This window comes from Prunus dulcis, chromosome 1 (assembly GCF_902201215.1).
Source record: "Prunus dulcis chromosome 1, ALMONDv2, whole genome shotgun sequence".
Lineage (NCBI taxonomy): Eukaryota > Viridiplantae > Streptophyta > Magnoliopsida > Rosales > Rosaceae > Prunus > Prunus dulcis.
In genome coordinates this window covers 26,607,597-26,627,976 of record NC_047650.1, presented here as the reverse complement: position 1 = coordinate 26,627,976, position 20,380 = coordinate 26,607,597, and the positions used below count along the sequence as shown (strand labels likewise).

Below are 20,380 nucleotides of genomic sequence, written 5' to 3'. Positions count from 1 at the left end.
ACTTCTCCACCTCCGCTCCCATTGTAGTTTAGACTATCGCTTGTACTCAAGAAAGAGTTCCAACCTCTCCACCTCCCCGTCTCCTGATCTCCCTTGAAAATAAAATGAAGAGTAATTTTTTAAGTTCCAAGCAATTGATAAGACGTAAGAAGATAATATTAAAAAGCATTTCTTCTTCTTAGTGTTAGGGTCACACCATCACACAACACTAATCTAAGTTTTATGATATAGGTGGACTTGATATTTTGTGGATCTAGAGTACAATATTAATAAATAGATACATATTATTATAATATGAATGAATGTCAAATGATTTATCGTGAATATGAATATGGATCGATGATTTATTAGTATATGCCATTTATATATTACTTATTATTACTTTGAAATTAAAAAACACTTTCAAGTCTCTAAAAGCAATAATAATAACCAACCAAGAAAAAATATAGCAAAACAAGAAAAAAGAAAAACACGAACCAAGAAAGGGAACAGAAGAAGCATTAAAACGCATCACTATTGGGCTAGGGCTTGTGAAGCCCCAATACAAGTTCTGTTCCTCAGCTCTAATCTGAAGACGCCCAAAGGCTAACAGCTAGCTTCTGTACACATGGGCCTGCAAACAAAAAGAACCATAATACGATAGTTTCTCGACTCTCTCGTCCTCTCTCTCTCTCTCTCTCTCTCTCTCTGTCTCTGTCTCTCTCTCTCTCTCTAACAGATTGTCGAATCAGAGACAGCCGGCGGGAAGGGCACTGAGATCGGTAAGACCGTTTTCGCTTATAAGTTTCATCGATTTCCTCTTAGTAATGCAAACATTTTAAGAATTTCATTTTTCAATCAATTGGGGTAACTTGATTTTTGGCATCTGTTTGTTTTCCGAGGAAACTAAGGAAAGTAAGACACCAACCCCCCAAAAAAAAAAAAAAAAACTGAATTAATTAATTTATGTTTTCCTTTCCCGGAAATGAAGAGTAATTCAGCTGAAGCAATGTCTTACTATATCGCTCACACGCACGCCCGCTTGTTCATTTTTAATTGTTTATTTCCTTGGTCATAAAATAAGTACGCAGTTGTTGATTCATTTTTCTCATTTGGAATTTTAGTAGCTAAACAGAGCCCTAGAGTTACTGATTCTGGAATCTCAGAATTCATCGTCGTGTTTTTCATTTTCTTTTAAACGTTTTTGGTATTTTCTGGATTTGAATTCTAGGGTTTGATTTAGATCTCGCGGTGTTGATCTGATGCTTTTCTCAATTATGCTCCACTGAATACCTTGGGAATCATAGGAATCGAAGTAAAGAATTGAAACCGAAATGAGAATATAGTGGTCCTGTTAATTATTGTAAGATTATGCATTTTTTCTAGTTTCGCAGTTCCTGTGAACCCTGGGTGGGTGGTCATATAGACCGTTGGTTATATCTGCAAATTTTGCTTACTTTAAAATACTATTAGTTATAGTTACTTATAATTTAGAAACGCATTTGCATATGCCCATTTATTTGTTGGTTGGTATTTATTGTTATTTAATTATGAAGGTAACTTATTGTTTTACATATATAATTTGGTAGCTGCATTGATGGGTCTTAATACATATCATTTACTTGTAGTACTTATGTTATTTTCTTTTGGTGTTTGAAGGTTCTAAAAAAACTTTGATTTACAATGTCTATGGTTGATGAACCGCTATACCCAATAGCCGTTCTCATAGACGAGCTGAAAAATGACGACATCCAGCTACGGTTGAACTCAATCCGCAGGCTATCTACCATTGCACGTGCTCTTGGGGAAGAACGAACCCGTAAGGAGTTAATCCCCTTTCTGAGCGAAAACAATGATGACGATGATGAGGTACTTCTTGCAATGGCAGAAGAGTTGGGGGTCTTCATTCCATATGTTGGGGGAGTGGAGCATGCACATGTTTTGCTCCCACCCTTGGAAACCCTTTGCACTGTCGAGGAAACCTGTGTGAGGGACAAGGCTGTGGAGTCATTATGTAGGATTGGGTCTCAGATGAGGGAGGGTGATTTAGTGAACTGGTTTATTCCTCTTGTGAAGGTTAGATAACTTATTTCCTTCTATGTTCAAAATTTTATTAGTTTTTAACGTTCGATGCCTTGTTCTAGTTCTAACCTCTATTTCCACGTGCCTTACCACTGGGCTAGCCCTCAAATTATTTATGGAGAGGCATGCCTTTTATATCTTTAAATCTATGCCATGTGGATACTTTTAAGAGCTTTGCACTGGTGACATTTACATGAAAACATCAATTCATCAGTGTCCTGCACATGTCCATGTGCATTCATTACAATGTTCTGTAGTTTTCAATCCTTTCACCCTCAGCAAATCCTTTGTTCAATGCGTATTGTATTTTTTTTTCATCAGAGGTTGGCAGCTGGTGAATGGTTTACAGCTCGAGTATCTGCATGTGGGCTTTTTCATATTGCCTACCCTAGTGCACCAGAGACATTGAAGACGGAACTGCGGTCAATTTACAGTCAGTTGTGTCAAGATGACATGCCTATGGTTAGAAGGTCTGCTGCAACAAACCTGGGGAAATTTGCAGCAACTGTCGAACCTGCTCATCTGAAGACTGATATCATGTCCATATTTGAGGATCTTACACAAGATGGTAATTTAATGCTCACCTTGTTTTCTCGCCATCTATATTTTGTAATTCTATTAATTTGGTTAGAGTGTTTTGTCTGTACTTTAAGAAGTTGGGTGTTATTATTTCTGTCCTCACATTCTCAGTTTTGTAATTCTATCAATTTGGTTAGAGTGTTTGGTCTGTACTTTAAGAAGTTGGGTGTTATTATTTCTGTGTCTTCACATTCTCAGTTTTGTAAATCTATCAATTTGGTTAGAGTGTTTTGTCTGTACTTTAAGAAGTTGGGTTTTATTATTTCTGTGCCTTCACATTCTCATTGTCTCTTTGAGTTCAAAGTTGGAGTTCTCACAATTTTTTTCATCTCAGATCAAGATTCTGTTCGACTATTGGCTGTTGAGGGCTGTGCTGCTCTTGGAAAGTTGTTGGAGCCCCAAGACTGTGTTGCACATATCCTCCCTGTTATTGTTAACTTCTCTCAGGTAAACCTATTATTTAGAATGTCGAGTTTTGGTTCTGAATATTTTGTGCAGGTTTATACCCAGAATTTGCTACTTTTATATTGCTAGCATGGTTTTCATGGTTATATTCATCCTATTTTCTCATAAAAAGGCTGAATGGATGGTTAAGGCATGTGTTTGGAAGCTGTTGGTCATGACACTGGAGTGTCACTGACAGTTTTGTGTAACCAAAAATATATCAATGAATTTTGTGTATCTTGACATTTTTTCTTATCTCTGAACAGGATAAGTCTTGGCGTGTGCGTTACATGGTTGCAAATCAACTATATGAGCTTTGTGAAGCTGTGGGGCCTGAGCCTACAAGGTATTTATTGTCATACTGCAGCCATGTGATAAAGATAGTGGAGATCATTTATTTGACCAGACATTTGTCTGGCCAATTTTTGTTTAGCTAAGTCACACTTCCCATCTGTAGTGGCTTATTTATGGCCTTTGATTTTTTTTTTTTTTTTCTTTTGAAATATTTGATATATGGTGGTTGTATTTGAAGGACGGACTTGGTTCCTGCTTATGTGCGGTTGCTTCGAGATAATGAGGCTGAAGTACGTATAGCAGCTGCTGGCAAAGTTACTAAGTTTTGTCGGATTTTAAGCCCAGAACTTGCAATTCAGCATATTCTTCCATGTGTGAAGGTATGCATGCTTTAATGAAAAGTTTTTCCTTCCTTGGTGCTGTTTGCTGTTGGCTCCAATTTATACTTTCTTTTGTATTAGCTATTCAATACTTCTGAATGACCTTTGCAGGAGCTGTCATCAGATTCTTCCCAACATGTCCGGTCTGCTTTGGCTTCAGTTATAATGGGAATGGCTCTTGTATTAGGAAAGGTGAGAATGTCATGTGGTTAGTGCAGTTATTGTTTCCAGGAAAGAACTCCATTATTGATCATTACATACAATAATGGCGGTATATCGGATTGGGTTTTTTTTCAATTAAAAAAGAGTTGACAAATCAATGAACTGGAGCTGATATGAGGTGTATATGACTTTTACATTAAATGAATCTTTTTGATTGGATGGTTGGTGGAGCTGAATATGTCTTGGATAGTCCATACATCTGTGAAGAAGTTGGGAAGTAAAAAAAGAAGAGACGTGTATCTGGTCCATATCTCAAATTTAAATTCGGCTAACTAAATGGTATGAGTCAATGAATCTCAAATTACATTCTTTTCAAATTAAATGACATTGTTGAAGATTGACTCTGAAGTCTGCATGCCGAAGAGGGGTACTTGATGTAAACATATAAAACCGTTTCTCAGGTTTTTGTTATACATCGCATAGATTTGGCCTGCAAATTACCCCCTGAGATAGATGGAGTGTTCTTTCTGGCTTTTGTTTTTTGTTTGTTTTTTCTTTCTTTCTGGTTTGTGCTTGGATGAGATAGTCAATTGGTTTAGTCTCAATCCCGCAATCAATCTTTCAATCTTATGATAGCGTTGTCTGATTAATTGCATTACTTGCATGCATCTCATTATGCAGGATGCTACAATTGAGCAGCTCCTTCCCATTTTTCTTTCGCTTCTGAAGGATGAATTTCCGGATGTGCGCCTTAATATCATTAGCAAGCTTGATCAAGTGAATCAGGTCAGTTCAGGACTGAGAAAGTAAATGCCGGTGCTAAATACATTATATTCTCAATTTTCCCCCGTGTCTCCTTTTGATGATTCTTTACATGCTTTTAAACACAATGTTTTCAGACCTTACTATTTGGGCCTTTTTGGCCGTTCCCTATCAAAAGATGAATGGCTAGACCTTTTTAAGAGAATGCTCAAGCATGTTATTCTTGCAGGTTATTGGAATCGATTTGCTATCTCAATCCTTATTACCAGCCATAGTTGAGCTTGCGGAGGATAGACATTGGAGGGTTCGGCTTGCAATAATAGAGTACATACCTCTGTTGGCAAGTCAGCTGGGTGTAGGGTTCTTTGATGATAAGCTTGGTGCCCTTTGCATGCAGTGGCTACAGGATAAGGTTAGTGTATTCCTACCTTTCAAATACATGTCAGTTCATGATAAGCCTTGTAGGGAAGTTAAATTGTTCGTTTTTTCCCTTCAAGCTCGCATCTGTATCAAGTTTTATCAACTCCCTACCCACCTCATCTCTCTCTCTCTCTCTCTCTCTCTCTCTCTCTCTCTCTCTCTCTCTCTTTTTCTCTCTCTCTCTCTCCACCAAAAAAAAAAATTTAAGAAGGAAAAAAGGAGAAAGAACTTGTATATGTGCATTAGTGATTTTTGTTTTTTTATTTTTAAAAGCATTAGTAATTTCGATCTAATCTTGGTACATATTTCTCTGTTTTATCATCTTTGATATCTGTTGCAAGTTTTTCTGTCTAATTATCATATTTGGAATCTATTGCAGGTCTACTCAATTCGTGATGCTGCTGCTAACAATTTGAAACGTCTTGCAGAAGAGTTTGGCCCAGAATGGGCAATGCAGCATATTATTCCACAGGTTTGTTTATTTTCTGGTGCCCTACCACATTTTTGACTTTGCAGCTTTCTGCTCTTCTAGTTTTAAGTTGTGTATCTTATCTTTATACTCTACTCCTTAAAAGAACTGGGAATTTACGTCATTTGGGCAGGTTCTAGAGATGATTGACAATCCACACTATTTGTATCGAATGACAATTCTACGTGCAGTCTGCCTCCTTGCCCCGGTTATGGGTTCAGAAATCACATGTTCAAAACTGCTGCCAGTGGTTGTCAATGCGTCAAAGGATAGGTATATATAATCCATGAACTGTGCGTACCAAATATTAGAGATATGATTTAGCAGCTATTCTGTTTGCTGGCCTGAATTATTATGTTTCCCCTTCAGAGTTCCCAACATCAAATTTAATGTGGCAAAGGTGCTGCAGTCCCTTATCCCCATAGTTGATCAGTCTGTAAGTATCTACACCTGAATCTTGACAATTTCATTTCTGAATGTTTTCTGGAATTTGTTATTCCAATGTTCAATTTATGTTTCTTCTTACTGGGGCATGAAAATTGCTGTGATCCAGGTGGTGGAGAAGACAATTCGGCCCTCTTTGGTTGAGCTGAGTGAGGACCCAGATGTTGACGTCCGATTTTTCGCTAACCAGGCACTTCAGGCAATTGATCATGTCATGATGTCCAGCTAGCCAGGATTCTTTACACTCTAGGAGATGTTGATTGCATATGTTTAAAACGAAGGCATCATTTCTGCATATCATCAGAGTAGTTTATATGTTCTTTGCTGGAGCGTCTGAGTAAGTGTGCTAGTATTTTGTGCCTAACGTCTGAGTAAGTGTGCTAGTATTTTGTGCCTAACATGCGGGACCGTTTTGAGTTGCCTAAGTTTATGAAATATTTAGTTCCCGTCGTATATTGGGAAAATGTGTAATATTAGCTTCCAGATTTTCTTTGTACTCTTCTGCAAATTGTTTCTTGTCTTCATCGGTCTTCATCGGTAGGAAGATAAATATTGTCTTAGAATTGAATTGAAGAACCGTATTATTTTGTTGGTGAATATATTCTTTTTCTTTTTTTTCTTCCTAATATTTAATATTTGTTGATGCTTTCAAAACGAGATTGGGTACTTTCAAATCTCCGTTCATCTCCGTTAAAGAGAAAAACTTACTATTCTTGGTTTCATGTTACTTTTTCTCTATCATGTTATGAGAGACACAGAGTTTGGTGTACGAAACATGTGATGTAGAAGTTTTGCTCGTCGGTTAGATTGGTATTTGAAGCTTTTCTCAGTATCATTATTGATAGAAAATAATTTTAATTAGTGAATTATAATTGGATTCGCTTTAAGTTGATTGGCAAAACACAATTACGAATTTGCAATGATAGGAGCGAACCAAATAGGACGACGACAATACCTGTTTATTTCATGTTGAGGATTTGATGAGGGATGCTATTTTTGGGTGGTGGCAGTCTAAGCTGCCAACCCACGTGAAAAGGATCCCACTTTGGTGGGCATTTGAGAGAGAGAGAGAGAGAGAGAGAGAGAGAGAGAGGCCAAATGGTGGCACTTGTCTTGTGTTTAATTCCTCCACGGCTCTCCATGATGCAGACGTAAATGGAATATTATGTCTTCTCACCAATACAATACAAAACAAAATTATAGTGTTGCTAGCATTCCCCCCATCCCAGTTGCCATCAACCTTTTCTCTTCTCTCTCTCTCCAACAACAACGCACCACCTTGTCAACGTCCACGCCCCAGCCACTTTCCCCACCCACACCTCAAGACCCCGCTTCCCTAAGCCAAAACCCACCACCCCACCCCGATTCTCTCTCTCTCTCTCTCTCTCTCTCTCTCTCTCTCTCTCAAAGAACAACCCATACCCACAACCAACTCCCAGCAACATCTCCCAAGATCTTCCACCCGACTACACTACCCCATGCCGTTTTTCTTTACAAGTTCTTATTTTTTCAAACGTTATGTTTTAATATTTTAAAGTTAATTTCAAAAAGGTTTACAGGTTTTTAAAAAACCAAGATAGACACATGCGATATGTAATGAATTGATCAGAGACAGCCGTACAAGTTAAATATGGGGGTTGAAGCATTTGCAACCTATACGACCGATGGTTCGCACCTGGTGCCCCACCAACCACCAAATGAAAGCTTCGTTTTACTGCATATATCTAATTAGCTAGCTGCTGGGTTGGGTTGGGTGCACATGCAAATGCGCATATGATGGCAGTCTTATAAATACTGCCATAAAACAAGTCCAGCTCTCCATGCATGATCTTCACGATATGGAAGTAGCAGAAGAAAAAGTAGGAGAACGAAAGAGAAATATGCCATTGCCATCCAAAACTCAGGTATTTCATAGACATATGATGTGTTATGTGTACTGTATAATTAATTAATAATATAGTATTGTCTCTGCGCTAGCTACATGATTAACTACGTACCTTTTTTTAGCATTGAACCTAAAGAACATACATTATTTGTTTCTGCAGAAAAGGATTGGGCAGTAATTTCATGTGGAACACTCATTTGAGCAAGAATGCGTCACTAATTTTAATAGACGGAGGGCACCATCTGCAGCCCCATGAAGAAACCTCAACCACGAACCTTCATGAGGGGCCATCGTGGGAGACGAGAGGGCGTGTATGGCCTTCGTCAATCACTTATACACTTATACTTTCAAGCTTAAGGACGACAATATTATATAATTTGTTTTCATCAGAATATACAGGTTTTGGCGACCAAGTATGTATGTATGAGTAAGATCCCCCAGCTAGCTATAGGGTGACTTCATAAGCTCATGCTAAGAACGCATACCAATTGATACTTCAATTAAAATAGGTCATTTTACAGATTGTATGAGAAGTATTTCATTTCCTTTTCTGGTTGTAACCAAAACATTACAAGGGATCGATATTTTTCCTAATTTGCGCATTACCATTACCATTTGAGAATCATCATGAATTAATTTTTCAGTACTCCATGTATGAGCATTAACATTATGAAAAGGACAAGAATACGTACATGATGATAGAGACGATACGAAGCCCTCCTCCTAGTACGGACTGATTTAGATGACAGCTAGCTAGTAATGATCTGGTTTCTTTGTCTTTTCCCAACGTTTTACACAATTCATTCTGATAAGAAGAAGAAAAAAAAGTAAAAAGCTTTTACACAAATTATTAATTGCCCTTCGATTTCCTTCCACAGCTAGGAGAGAGAGAGAGAGTTATATACATATATGTGTGTATATGTATATATATATATATATCTACTAATTATAATTAACAAAGGCCTTAATATGAGTTATCATTTCTTGGGATCGAGTTTTCGAGAGCTGAGACTTATCTAGAACCTGAAATGCATGCCCAACACCTTTGTACACCACACACTCCACCTTCATCTTACCAGCTCTGTTGCTGTTATGATCCAATGCACAACAAAACTCTAAGTTTCTATCTTTCAATATATCCATCTCTGAAATGCAAACCATGGTAGCCCAAACAGCCCTTAGAGAGCTAGCACTCTTCAAAGGGTTGCACCATGGATGGTCGCGATTAGCGCCACATGGCAGCGCCAATCGCCAGTAAGTATCAGAAGCTGCCAAGCTCAAAGCAGACCCAGGTTGCTTCACCATATTGTACTTCTCAGAACTTGTTCTTGCCTCTCCCCCAAAAAATGGTTGCAGCAAAATTGTACCCTTAATAGTTAAAGGCTTAATTAAGCTTGAAATAATAATTTGTTCATCACATGGACCGTCAGAAATAATATTGCAAAGTCTTGTGGCCACATTATGGGCTATATTGGCACCCGCACTGTCCCCCACTAGGAAAATTCTAGAAAAGTCACACTGCCTTGACCACCATTTATTATTAGCCCCGCGTTGACTTAGAGCTTGTTGCTTTAGCCACAAAAGGGCCTTCAACCCATCTTCATATGCTGCTGGGAGAGGGTGCTCAGGGACCAGTCGATAATTCACAGACATGATTAAGCAACCGGCTTTGGCTGCTAGCTTTGCTAAGAATTCATGGTAACAACTCCAAGCGGCTGAGCCAACACAAAACCCACCTCCATGGAAATAGACTAGCAAAGGGAGCTTGTTGTCATTTCCATGGCATTTGGGAACATAGAAACGTGACCAAATGTTTGTGAACTTGTCAATGACCACGTCCCTGGATGTCACGCCTAGCTCGGGAGGCACTGCGGTTGCGACACATGGAACAATATGGGGTCTCTCCACATGTCCATCTTTGTACACTTTAATAAGTCCTTCAATTTCCTCAATCACATTCCCATGTTGTTGGTCATGCTCATGAGGGTTGGTTTTTGGGTTGAAACTTGGATCTAAGGTGATAGCAGCCATTGATCTCTTTGCTCTCATATGAAGAAGGTGAATGAAAACTTCGGAGAGATAGCACAAAACTTTGAATAGAGTTTTGGGCAATTAAGGAAACGTTTGTGGCTCTGCGTTCCTTAAATAGATGATGAAAATGCGAAAATGATAAGGCAAGGAAACCTAAAGTTGGGGTAGCCAAAGTGAGGAAGAGAGATCAACCCATCTTATCCTGCCAAGTGGGCAATTGGGTCACTGCCACATGTCTTCACGTGGATCTAGTGTAGTATAGGGGCCATGGGAGTGCCCTTTGGTAACCCAGTTGATTAACTAAATTGTCAGATTAATCAAGTACTAATTTTCTTCAGTCGGTAAGTCATAAGTGTAAATTGTAATGTGACCTACCCATTAATCAGATGCATATTAAAATTAATTAGTTGGGTTTAATTCAAATCAATGAGAATAATTTTCACATAGACATCATATGGTTGACCTTTGACTATAATTACACCATTATGTTTTCTTATACAGCTGGGCTTGGAAGCAGCTTTTCCATTTAGAATATGTGCATGACATTGTTAGACATTTTAAAGCGACAATGGTACAGCATTAGGGACTTGAGTGGAATCAAAGCACTAGCTAGCTAGAGGGACCTCACTTTTCGTTGCCTCCCAATACCATCTTTTCAACGGCATTAATTTTAGGGACGTTATGCTTCCACCAAGGCAAAAGTAGAACCAGAGCATTATTAATCTTGAAAATTATCTCCTCCCATTTCCATATATGTTAGAAGCCCCCTCCCCCCTGTGTTTCAGGACGTCCATGGAACATGCACCTTGTGTAAGTCATCAGTGGATTTTTCCATGGTCAAAGGCTTTTGGCTTATCGAATGTCACATAAATTTTTATTATGAGACGCACTTTGAAAAGGATCTTAATGGGAAATATCTGAAGAATATGGTACATGTATGTTGTCAGTTTTTACAAACAAACAAGGAGCATCAGTTGAGGATAAGAGAATAATTGTACTAGCTGGTTGATTGTTCTTGATCGTGCTATTGTACCTTCCTACTACCTAATATGTCACACCAAAATTTGTACAATATTCCTTATCAAAACAGGAATTAGTAATGTTGAGTTGAGAATACACCGTTTGAGAGTAATGGTACAGACACCAATTCTTTTAATAATTTGTTGTTTATCAAACCGATAATGACATAGGAATTCATGTCATGTTACAAATTCTATATTTCAAAGCGAATATCATTCAGAAAATTATTGGCAAAATTAAACACAAATAAATTACTGTTACAAATTACATTAACAGTATAACAATTGGCTTTGAATTACAATTTGCTGTGGGTCTAGTTAACGCGTCATGCCAGACTGAAGCTGTGGAGGCAATGGCGATGGCGATGGCGATGCCATTGTTGCAGCCAGTCGTTTCTGCCTTTCGACGTTGCCATGCCAACCTATGGACATGTCAAAGCCCTGGTTCTGAAGCTGCCTATACTCTTGGCACAAAGCACATTCCTCGCAGCAAAAATGGACGCAACAATCTGTGCAGGGCCTCTCCTCCAACAAATATTGCCCTCTCAGTTTGGATCGATAGAAGCACGAATACAAGCACGAGCAACCCACCAAGCACAGCATCAAACTGTAAATAGTCCCGCTTACTCCACAAGCTGAATGCATATCCACATTTAAATTGGATCATATGCATGCAAATTGCAACAGACACATAAATTTATTTATATTTCGTGGTATGGTAGAGATATATATATATAATTAATAAAGGAAAATAAAAACTTACAAGTTGATCCCCTGTCCACAATTTCTGCAATGCGTCCAAATGTCACACATGGACACCAACACGTCAAGCAACCTATACACAGAAAAAATTGATAAACCATTATCACTAACAAACATCCGCTAAAGTTTTAATTTAGCAGTGAAAGATAAAAATGCGACATGGCACTTACAACTGCTAACATCTTCACAACAGTTGCAGAGCCCAGTGGACCAAGGCACTGGGGAATGAGGAGTATTATTGCTGATCATGATCGGATCAACCGGAATGCCGGTGGCTGTGAGAGGAGGCGCTGACGGGGCCGGTCTGTCGGAAGTGACAGATTCTTTCTGTAACTCAGCCATGCCCATATGCTCTTAAAGATCGATGATCTCCACATATATATATATATATATATATATATATATATATATACATGTGCGTATGGATCAAAGAGATATATAGTTTCATAATTAATCAACGTGCCTCTTCGTAATAAACCGTTAATGGATGAAGGGATATGTAACAACCTCCAAACATAATTAAGCCTTCTGTACTATTTAACTTCAAGAACCGTATTGCCCAGAAAAACATCTCAACTTGGAACAAGTCATCTAAAACAATTTTTTTAAGCGTGACATTTTCCTGGTACATACATACATAGCACAACCTCTCTCTTAATGGCACCCATCCTTCCTCGTTGACCAAATTAATCTATGTTTCATTTCCATTAACGTCTTTTACCACACTTTTGAAATTTGGACTGGATCTACGTGGCGAGGTGAGGTGAGTTCAGACTTCTGACCTTTGATATGATATAATATCTCTAACCTTCGCACTAGTTTCGTATCTTTTTCGTGTTAGAATGATTCACCTTTCATTTTGATAATTTATTTCGAATGATCAAGAAGAAATGAAGCATAATAATTTCCACGAAATGAGTCCCCTTGTAATACGGTGTAGTACGTAAGGCTCTTCGTAGTGATATTTTTTCTTATAAATATGTAGTGCCATAGTATATAGATAGGTCATCGGCCATTCAAGAATTTGTTTTTCTGGCGGTAACAATGACTTCATATAACTCCAATTCCAAATTGGCTCAACCTGAAAAGCAACTTCCTCAAGGGCAATGGTCCACTGGCCTTTTCGATTGTTTGGACGATCGTTCTAATTGTACAAATTTTCCTACCATGGACAAATTTTCCTACTTCTTTTTCTTTTCGTTTTGCTTCTTCGTGACTGACATTTCTTCTTCATATTTCATTTTTTTGAAGGTCTTCTCACTTGTTTCTGTCCATGCGTCACCCTTGGGCGGATTGCGGAGATTGTTGACAAGGGGACTACATGTAATTAATTCTAATATATATATATATATATATATATATATATATATATATAAAAACCCTTACTCAATATGTCAATTGTTCATTAAAATGTTTGAGTAAAAAAGTGACTAATGAAGTAAAATATATATACTTGGCATGCAGCTCGTGGGATGGCTAGCCTCAACGCCTACGCAATGGGGTCTATAGGTTGTGGGTGGCTATATTCTGGAAAATATCGAGCCAAGCTGAGAGCAATGTTTTCACTACCAGAAGAACCATGCGGTGATTTTGTGCTCCATGGCTGCTGCTGTGTCTTTTCTATTTGTCAGGAGTACAGAGAACTCAAAAATCATGGAATCGATCCCTCCATAGGTAACTCACAACTCACAACCCTATCTAAATTTAGAAATTGATATATGGGCTCAGAACAACCTTATCTTTTTCAAATTTTAAAAAGAGTTTCTGAGTATTTGGGCTTGGACCCTCCTCACTTGTTGGGCGCACGAAAACTATTCCCAGGCCCAAACAAACACTGGAGCGGCTGATTTCGATTAGGTTCAAATTCGTGCCCCATCAATCATGGTGGTGTGCTGTGCAAATAGGAAAACACAAATTTTTTATTTAGTATTTATTATTTATTAATTTATTTTTCTGGGTGTCAAATTTTCCACATTTAAAAATGATCATGAATCTTATTGTTGTGCATGGTTGTTTTCAAGGGTGGCAAGCCAACGTTGAGAAGTGGAACCGGGAAGGGATCAAGCCTCCGAATGTCGAATCGGGCATGGATCGTTAATTTACTGACGTCTTATGTTAAAAATTTGTCATGAGTTTGATTTAAAGTTTGCTTATCAGATTGATTGTTTGCGAGTATGTATTTATGTTCATTCTCATTATGTGACCGCCAAAAACTTTCGTTCATGTATTATTATTATGTACGTATTTAATTTATGTGCTTGGTTGCTCTTTTTTGTTACTTTATGCGTCTTAAGCTACCCATTTATGTCCTTTTGTGCTACATATCAGCAAAGCAGGGCCATTGTTTACGTGTGCAAATTCTATGAATCACCTTTAATGGGAAACTTTCTAATTTTAACGTTAAACAAAATTAATTATCCCAAGTCATTATCGTCGACTTGCACGAACAAGGCAGAGGAATTTAATAAACATACAGAATAGACATGTGCCGACGTACGGACAGAGACAGATTCTTGGACTTGGATTCATTTGGAGATATGACAGATATGCTGATTATCTCCATCATTATTGACCGCAAACAAAGTATTTTCTGTTGTCCAAATTCTTCTATATATAAAATCCAAAAGTTACTCTTTTTCTGCAACCCAACCCAAGACACCATTCATTTCCTTCACAAATATCCCTACTTTCAAGTTTTGTCACAGAATCTGGTTTCTGTCTTGAAATTCAACATGGAGGTGATGAGCACAAAATCCAGTCTTGAATTTGATGATGGTGGTGCTTATGTTGATGATGATGTATTTTTCGCCGATATCACACGGCAGATTTTGCTCTTGACCGCAGACAATGAAGATTTTCCTAAGGCCAAAACCACAAGCTCATTCAGTACTAATGTCACCAAACGTAGCTTTGACATCCCAGCTCCTGATTCATCATCACTTGGGTATGTCAGTTGGCTGGGAAATAAGAACACTGATTGTTCAGTTCCAGCTTCGCTTTCAAAACTGTGGGAAAACAGCAATGGAACTGGAGTTTTTATCCCTCAGGCTGTAAATCCAAGAAGCAATTACAAGCCAAGTACTTGTTCTCATCCTTTCTTATGATTCTTCTTTTTCTATAAATTTTTAAATGAATAAAATTGAGTTTTATTTAATCAATTGATTCAGTTCAATGACTAAAGTTTTTTTGGTCCCTAGCAGGAAGGATGAATAACAACACAAGAATTTACAAGCGGGTGCAGAGCAAGCAGTGATGAAAACAAAGTTTTTCCCTTTTCACGGATCCAAAAACCTCAGATAGATACTGTCTCGCCCACAATGTTTCTACTAACAATTCAAAAATAAACGGAACACAAACATCATGTTGTAAAGAAAAATGTAGGGTGACAATCAAATTTCATTGTATTATTTCATCTTCATGTTAAGTACGAATTAATTGTAACTTATTCTTTTTATTCACTTAGTCTATCTATTAATCATCTCGTTTGAGCCAAATTCGAGTGATAATGATGCAAATTTTAAAATAAGACCCTATTTGGTTCATGAAAAAAGAGGCTTTAGGATGGGAAAGCAACGCTTTCCCATGTTTAATAAATCCGAGCATGGTAAATCGAAACCCTCCTTCCCCATTTCGGTTTTGTTTCTCTCCTCATGGAAAAATTTGAGAAAATGAGCCAATATTAAATACACATTTTTCATAACCATATTGTCTCCATTAACAATTAAGAATTACAATATAGTATTAAATGCATTCTTTTTTTATTTGATTTCATATGAGTATAATTGGAAAATTAATCTAACTTTGTTTTACATTCTTAACCAAATATGTAAAATGAAATAAAGTGGTATTTTTTGATTACTTTCACAGTATTACCAAATATGAGAACGGAATCTCCATTTCCCATCCCTTGAGAAATGACATGAAAAGTAATTTCCCCTCAAATCCATTCCGTAACCAAAAGGGGCCCAAGATTTATCTAAGAATTTGGTAACCACAAATGCTTTCAATCCCCTGATTATCTGATAGGATTAGTATTAGCACATTTAGTGTGAAAATGAGTATATATTTCCATGCCCAAGAGCAAGAGGGCATATATTTAACTTAATTACATGTTAGAGAACGGCCACTCGGCTTTCATTAAGTCGATCACCGACGTTTCTATAAGCCAAGATGCAGGGCCTAACCTGTGACTGATAAAAGAAAAGCATCATAAGAAAAATGGGGCCTCAAAGTTGAATCTGCATTTTCATAATTAACCATCTTCGTGGTCTCAGCACTACAGCTGGTTTACTAATAGTGGGGCAATAGCAAATTCTTTTTTCTTCTTCTACTTTTTTTTGCAAGTCCTAAGGCCGGGTCGAGGTGAAAGCGAAAAAACATTAGTCCCTAGGACGTGCCAACCATAAAGAACTGAGTGCTCGGAGACGAGAGAAGTAGTCACTGATGACGAGGAGGGCACGAGCTGCTTGACGAGTGGTCAGAATACGATGCATTTGTTGTAGTGTTTGCTGTCTCAAAAGGTCAGCCTAACAAGTGAGAAAGTATGCACATTATTTATACATATCCAACATATATGCACAACGATGCTACAAACAAATCACAAGAAGAAGATAATTCGCAAATCCACACACTTGTTACCTGGTGAAGGAAGTTCTCAAGTGTGGCAAGCTTGCCCATAGCAATTGCCATTTGGCCCATGTAGTCTGCAACATTGCCAGAACCAGTAGGTCCATGAGTACCTGAGGAAAGTGTGTCTACAAGAGATTGTTGCAAAGCTTCCATCCCTTGTGACAAGGCATCTTCAGCCTGTTGGGAGGATTGCTGCAGATTACATATGCCCATCAACTGTTGATCTGTCAAAGGTTCAAGCTGGTTCCCAAGTATCTGAATATCCAACAGTAAATTAAAAAAATAAAATAAAATAGACCAACTTGAATATCTATACTCGTGTCAGGCCAACAGGGCAAAGGGTAAGCAATTTGGGAAAAATCAAATAGAAGATCACCTTGAGAAGTTCAGACGAACGGAATCCACCCAACCACATAAAGCACCTTTCTGCAGGTGTTTTCCACATGCCAGAAAGCATGTGAAATACATCAGTCTTTGCAGCAATGCTCTTTAACCTGAATATTTCATCATAATGGGTCATTACGCTATCAACAAGGATCCGCAATTCGTTATCACCCGTATGGGAATTCACAGCTGATCGCATATCATGTATCAGTCGTTGATGTTCGTCAAGCCAGCGTGCATACTCCAAGTCAAATGCTAAGGCCCCTGAAAAGTACAACACGTTATAAGTTCACTGTCCGCTGTGTAAATTATGATGTTGATCTCTAGGCTTAACATCATATATTTACTTGTCTGCCTTTGTACATTCTTTCTACCAAACAGTTAAAAAGGACAATTTAATAATTGGCTAATATAGTATTACTAATTACAATTTTCTTGGATTTCGTTGTTGCCCTATGGATGAGAATCCTTACAAGGAATGAAGTTTTCCACACACAAAAATACTATTCATGTGGTTAAAGCAATTTACCATTTCCTGCCATTGAATGACCATTATCCCCAGAAAGTCCAGTTGCAATAAACATACCCTGCATTGAAATAGTAAACATATAATGAAAGAAATACAGATATATATTTTATGGATAGAAACTTTAAAGTCCTTCACCTGCTGCCTTGCTCGCTGAAGCTCTTGCTCTAGATGTGAAAGCCTAAGTCGACTATTTTCCAGCTGCTGGACATATGCCTATCCAAAACCAAAACCTATAAATGATCCAAATATGTTGTATTTATTAACTTAAAAAACAATGCAACTTTTCATTCAACAGACAAGGATTCAGGGGGGGCATCAATTAACTAGAAGGGTACCAAAGAGGTAAGCTAATTAATAAGGGAGCAGAACCAAAAGGACAAAAAGGGTAATCCAACCAAAAGAGCACAGTGAATGAGAAGCATTTATAAGGCAAACCTAAATCATAGAGCTGACAGTGAATCTTCAGGGTAGTCTACACCAAGATTTTATGTCTCAACGTTTGCTAACATTAATACGTATAGAGCTAAAAGATCCAGAGCCCAGGTCCCAGGTCCCAGGCCTAGGCAGATGAAACTTTAAAGAAAAAGATTTCCAAAAATGTGAAAACTGCAAAGTAAATGAGAAAAGATGCATACTTTCTTCCTTAGACGACTCTTCCTTGCTGCTTCTCGATTCTGGGCCAGCCTACGCAGTGTCTGGAAATTAATTAGCCCAAAAGATCAGCATTCAAAAAAGAAAAATTACCATCCAATCCAAGCACATGACTTTGAACAACAGTATAGATATATCTAACCTTTTGATCTCCACTTCTTTCCCTGGGCTGTTCCATTGAATCCACTACTGTTAGTGCTCCATGCGGAATTCCATGAAGCTAAAAAAGAAAAAAGAATTCAAATTTCATATTAAACCAATTCACTTTGACTCAATTCAAGAAACATCCCTAGCTTGGGTAGCTAAAATTTAGAGTAACATATTCGGTTTCGAAGTAAATCAATTTAGAGATAGGCCCACCATTGATCTGGATTCTGGACAGAACATGTACTAATTGAAAGCCTTCTGGAAGCTAAAAACAACATGGATGGCAATCAAAAAATTCCAAGTTTCAAAAGATTCTAAATTCCAAGCTGACACCCACCCACCCATTAAAGTCTATGGATAGATTCCTAATAAACAGTGCATAGTAACACGGCATATGCTCACGAAACAGAGAGAGAGAGAGAGAGAGAGAGAGAGATGAAGGTACTTGGTTTTTATCATCGGTGTCAACGTCTGTGGAGGTATCATCAGTCTGCTGGCTGTTGTCAGCCATGGCTGAATCACCCCAATTCTCAAAGTGTCCGTTTCCCGAAGACGTCGTCCCTTTCTGCTGGTGGTACATGTATTGGTGATGCCCTGTCTCTACACAGCCTCCTCCTGTCCCGGTTATTGTTGAGCCTATGTCCAAACACCCAGTGCTCTGCACAAACAAACCATCCCATAAGCCCAACAAGAAGACACTGAAGCTAAGCTACCTATATCATAGTGCAAGAGAAGAAAAAGAGAGGGACTTGGGTTGGGTTGAGTACCGTGTTCAAGGCCCCATAGTGCAAGTTATTAGGTACAACAGCAACATTGTTTGCTTTTAAACTGAACATTGAGCCTACAACACATTAAAACCACACATATAAATAACAGAATACATATAATACTAGCGAGAGAGAGAGAGAGAGAGAGAGAGAGAGAGAGAATACTTGGGATTAAATCAACAGCATCATCGTGAGGGAAGACAGTAGCGGACTGTTCAAGCTCTCCAAGATCCGTAAAACGCGTTTGGTTTCGGTTAGTGTCGTCTCCTCTGTTTTTGCACAGCACAGATTCACAGAAACAGAGGCGCTGGGTTATTATTTAGTGATAAACATAAATGTTAAGACTTTTTTTTCTGTGCACATAACCCATTTCTTATAAACTCTGTTAACACCCAAAAAAACCATAACTTAAACAGAGACCCAGAAACCAAAATCATAACCAATTAGCAGAGAGAGAGAGAGAGAGAGAACAGTAAGTATACCTGAAATAGAAGGAAGAGTGGGAATACAATTCTGGGTTTGTTGAAGCTGCTTTGAAGCTCTGCATTTTTTTAAGTGACTTGGTGTTCCTTTCTACCTATATCTCCTTTAAAGCAAAGGAAAGATAAACATGATCCTCATAGGGACTTTTTTAAGTTCTCGAGTAGAAGAAGAGGAAAGAGGAGAGAGAGGAAAGAGGAGAGAGGAGAGAGCAGTGAAGTGAAGAAAATCTTGATGTACCTTTAAGAAGAGGATAGCGTATCAGGACATCCTTTTTAATAATTTTAAACACCAGGCTTTTTATTATTGCTTTCTGACTTGGGATTTTAGCTTCCCAATACCCCAGCCCAACATTTCTAGCCCTCCCTCAGTCTCTCCCTCTGGAGCGTCTCTGTCACTCTCTACAATCCCTGCTCTCCCCTTTTGCAAACCCAAAAAACCAGTCATGGACAAAACCCAAAATAGAAAACTATGTGATCACACAGTTTGAAAACGAAGAGGAGCGTGTGGAAGAAGAAGTCCACTTGGCCCAAGACAAAAAAAAAAAAAAAAAACGACCCCTATTTAGTTGATTCTCTGTTTGCTTCTGGATCGTCTAGGGTCTCTTCCTCTGCTATACTGTGTAGTAGAGAGAGAGAGAGAGAGAGAGACTCTTCGGCATTGATGCTCTCTCTCAGTCTCTATCTATCTCCCTCTACAGAATTATAATAATAATTTTACTAGTATCACTGTAAGTCTGCAGCTATATACGCATCATGGGGAAGAGTGTCTGCGCGCGAAAAATGATGGGATGTGAAAATCAGATTTTCAGTCAGATGAGGCCAAAAAGCAATAAAAGTATAATATAGATTGTGTGTTGTGTGTTTGGAGTTTGGCTTTTACCCTCTCGTCTCTGCGGATTTATTACTACTTATTTTACAATGGAGGATTTTAAATGAGACGTTGCTTGAAAGGAACCTCTTGGTAATGGCAAGCAGTTTCAGCCGCTTAGCCTCTGCGTGTGTGGCAGTGGCTGGCTCTCACAGCACAGACAGACTGATCATCATCTGCATTGTTTTGTAATGTAAAATTAAAATATTAC

At 38.3% G+C, this 20,380-nt stretch overlaps 5 protein-coding genes across 7 annotated transcripts; 2 read left to right on the top strand and 3 right to left on the bottom strand.

The window, feature by feature from the left end:
* The first annotated feature begins 631 nt into the window (after nt 1–631).
* On the top strand, nt 632–6,641 carry LOC117631774 (serine/threonine-protein phosphatase 2A 65 kDa regulatory subunit A beta isoform). Its single transcript, XM_034365077.1, has 13 exons — nt 632–761; nt 1,639–2,055; nt 2,383–2,629; nt 2,975–3,087; nt 3,351–3,430; nt 3,617–3,758; nt 3,870–3,950; nt 4,602–4,706; nt 4,912–5,094; nt 5,482–5,574; nt 5,705–5,844; nt 5,941–6,007; nt 6,125–6,641. The coding sequence occupies exons 2-13, from the start codon at nt 1,663–1,665 to the stop codon at nt 6,242–6,244; spliced, it is 1,764 nt and encodes a 587-aa protein (XP_034220968.1). The 5' UTR covers nt 632–761; nt 1,639–1,662; the 3' UTR covers nt 6,245–6,641.
* A 1,781-nt stretch (nt 6,642–8,422) lies between these two features.
* LOC117614505 (probable carboxylesterase 6) lies at nt 8,423–9,996 on the bottom strand. The gene has a single exon (XM_034343342.1). It carries the CDS (start codon nt 9,947–9,949, stop codon nt 8,843–8,845), a length of 1,107 nt encoding a protein of 368 aa, XP_034199233.1. The 5' UTR covers nt 9,950–9,996; the 3' UTR covers nt 8,423–8,842.
* A 1,272-nt stretch (nt 9,997–11,268) lies between these two features.
* LOC117615424 (cell number regulator 2) lies at nt 11,269–12,027 on the bottom strand. The gene is made up of 3 exons (XM_034344502.1): nt 11,883–12,027; nt 11,714–11,785; nt 11,269–11,585 (listed from the first exon to the last, which is right to left on the bottom strand). Exons 1-3 carry the CDS (start codon nt 11,959–11,961, stop codon nt 11,269–11,271), a joined length of 468 nt encoding a protein of 155 aa, XP_034200393.1. The 5' UTR covers nt 11,962–12,027.
* A 2,334-nt stretch (nt 12,028–14,361) lies between these two features.
* On the top strand, nt 14,362–15,056 carry LOC117616100. 2 transcript variants are annotated; one of them, XM_034345312.1, is made up of 2 exons: nt 14,362–14,790; nt 14,913–15,056. In XM_034345312.1, exons 1-2 carry the CDS (start codon nt 14,445–14,447, stop codon nt 14,963–14,965), a joined length of 399 nt encoding a protein of 132 aa, XP_034201203.1. In that variant the 5' UTR covers nt 14,362–14,444; the 3' UTR covers nt 14,966–15,056. The 2 variants fall into 2 exon arrangements, with proteins under 2 accessions (XP_034201203.1, XP_034201202.1); XM_034345311.1 differs by having other exon boundaries at nt 14,910–15,056.
* A 644-nt stretch (nt 15,057–15,700) lies between these two features.
* On the bottom strand, nt 15,701–19,633 carry LOC117633206 (transcription factor HBP-1b(c38)-like). 2 transcript variants are annotated; one of them, XM_034366929.1, is made up of 12 exons: nt 19,540–19,633; nt 19,302–19,405; nt 18,985–19,088; nt 18,820–18,893; nt 18,498–18,710; nt 18,048–18,125; nt 17,890–17,949; nt 17,390–17,467; nt 17,255–17,312; nt 16,718–16,989; nt 16,351–16,596; nt 16,092–16,238 (listed from the first exon to the last, which is right to left on the bottom strand). In XM_034366929.1, exons 2-12 carry the CDS (start codon nt 19,364–19,366, stop codon nt 16,092–16,094), a joined length of 1,395 nt encoding a protein of 464 aa, XP_034222820.1. In that variant the 5' UTR covers nt 19,367–19,405; nt 19,540–19,633. The 2 variants fall into 2 exon arrangements, with proteins under 2 accessions (XP_034222813.1, XP_034222820.1); XM_034366922.1 differs by having other exon boundaries at nt 15,701–16,238; nt 19,302–19,558.
* Nucleotides 19,634–20,380: the final 747 nt, after the last annotated feature.

Excerpts from the sequence above, each read along its gene's own strand:
- LOC117631774 (XM_034365077.1), top strand. The coding sequence starts at position 1,663 with ATGTCTATGGTTGATGAACCGCTATACCCAATAGCCGTTCTCATAGAC. Across the intron at positions 3,759-3,869 it reads ATATTCTTCCATGTGTGAAG|GAGCTGTCATCAGATTCTTC; the intron begins GTATGCATGCTT and ends TGACCTTTGCAG. Across the intron at positions 6,008-6,124 it reads TCCCCATAGTTGATCAGTCT|GTGGTGGAGAAGACAATTCG; the intron begins GTAAGTATCTAC and ends GCTGTGATCCAG.
- LOC117614505 (XM_034343342.1), bottom strand. The coding sequence starts at position 9,949 with ATGAGAGCAAAGAGATCAATGGCTGCTATCACCTTAGATCCAAGTTTC.
- LOC117615424 (XM_034344502.1), bottom strand. The coding sequence starts at position 11,961 with ATGATCAGCAATAATACTCCTCATTCCCCAGTGCCTTGGTCCACTGGG. Across the intron at positions 11,786-11,882 it reads TTGTGAAGATGTTAGCAGTT|GTTGCTTGACGTGTTGGTGT; the intron begins GTAAGTGCCATG and ends TTCTGTGTATAG. Across the intron at positions 11,586-11,713 it reads TGTGGACAGGGGATCAACTT|CTTGTGGAGTAAGCGGGACT; the intron begins GTAAGTTTTTAT and ends ATATGCATTCAG.
- LOC117616100 (XM_034345311.1), top strand. The coding sequence starts at position 14,445 with ATGGAGGTGATGAGCACAAAATCCAGTCTTGAATTTGATGATGGTGGT. Across the intron at positions 14,791-14,909 it reads AAGAAGCAATTACAAGCCAA|CAGGAAGGATGAATAACAAC; the intron begins GTACTTGTTCTC and ends TTTGGTCCCTAG.
- LOC117633206 (XM_034366929.1), bottom strand. The coding sequence starts at position 19,366 with ATGCAGAGCTTCAAAGCAGCTTCAACAAACCCAGAATTGTATTCCCAC. Across the intron at positions 18,126-18,497 it reads ACACCGATGATAAAAACCAA|CTTCATGGAATTCCGCATGG; the intron begins GTACCTTCATCT and ends TTTCTTTTTTAG. Across the intron at positions 16,990-17,254 it reads TCATTCAATGGCAGGAAATG|GGGCCTTAGCATTTGACTTG; the intron begins GTAAATTGCTTT and ends TGTACTTTTCAG.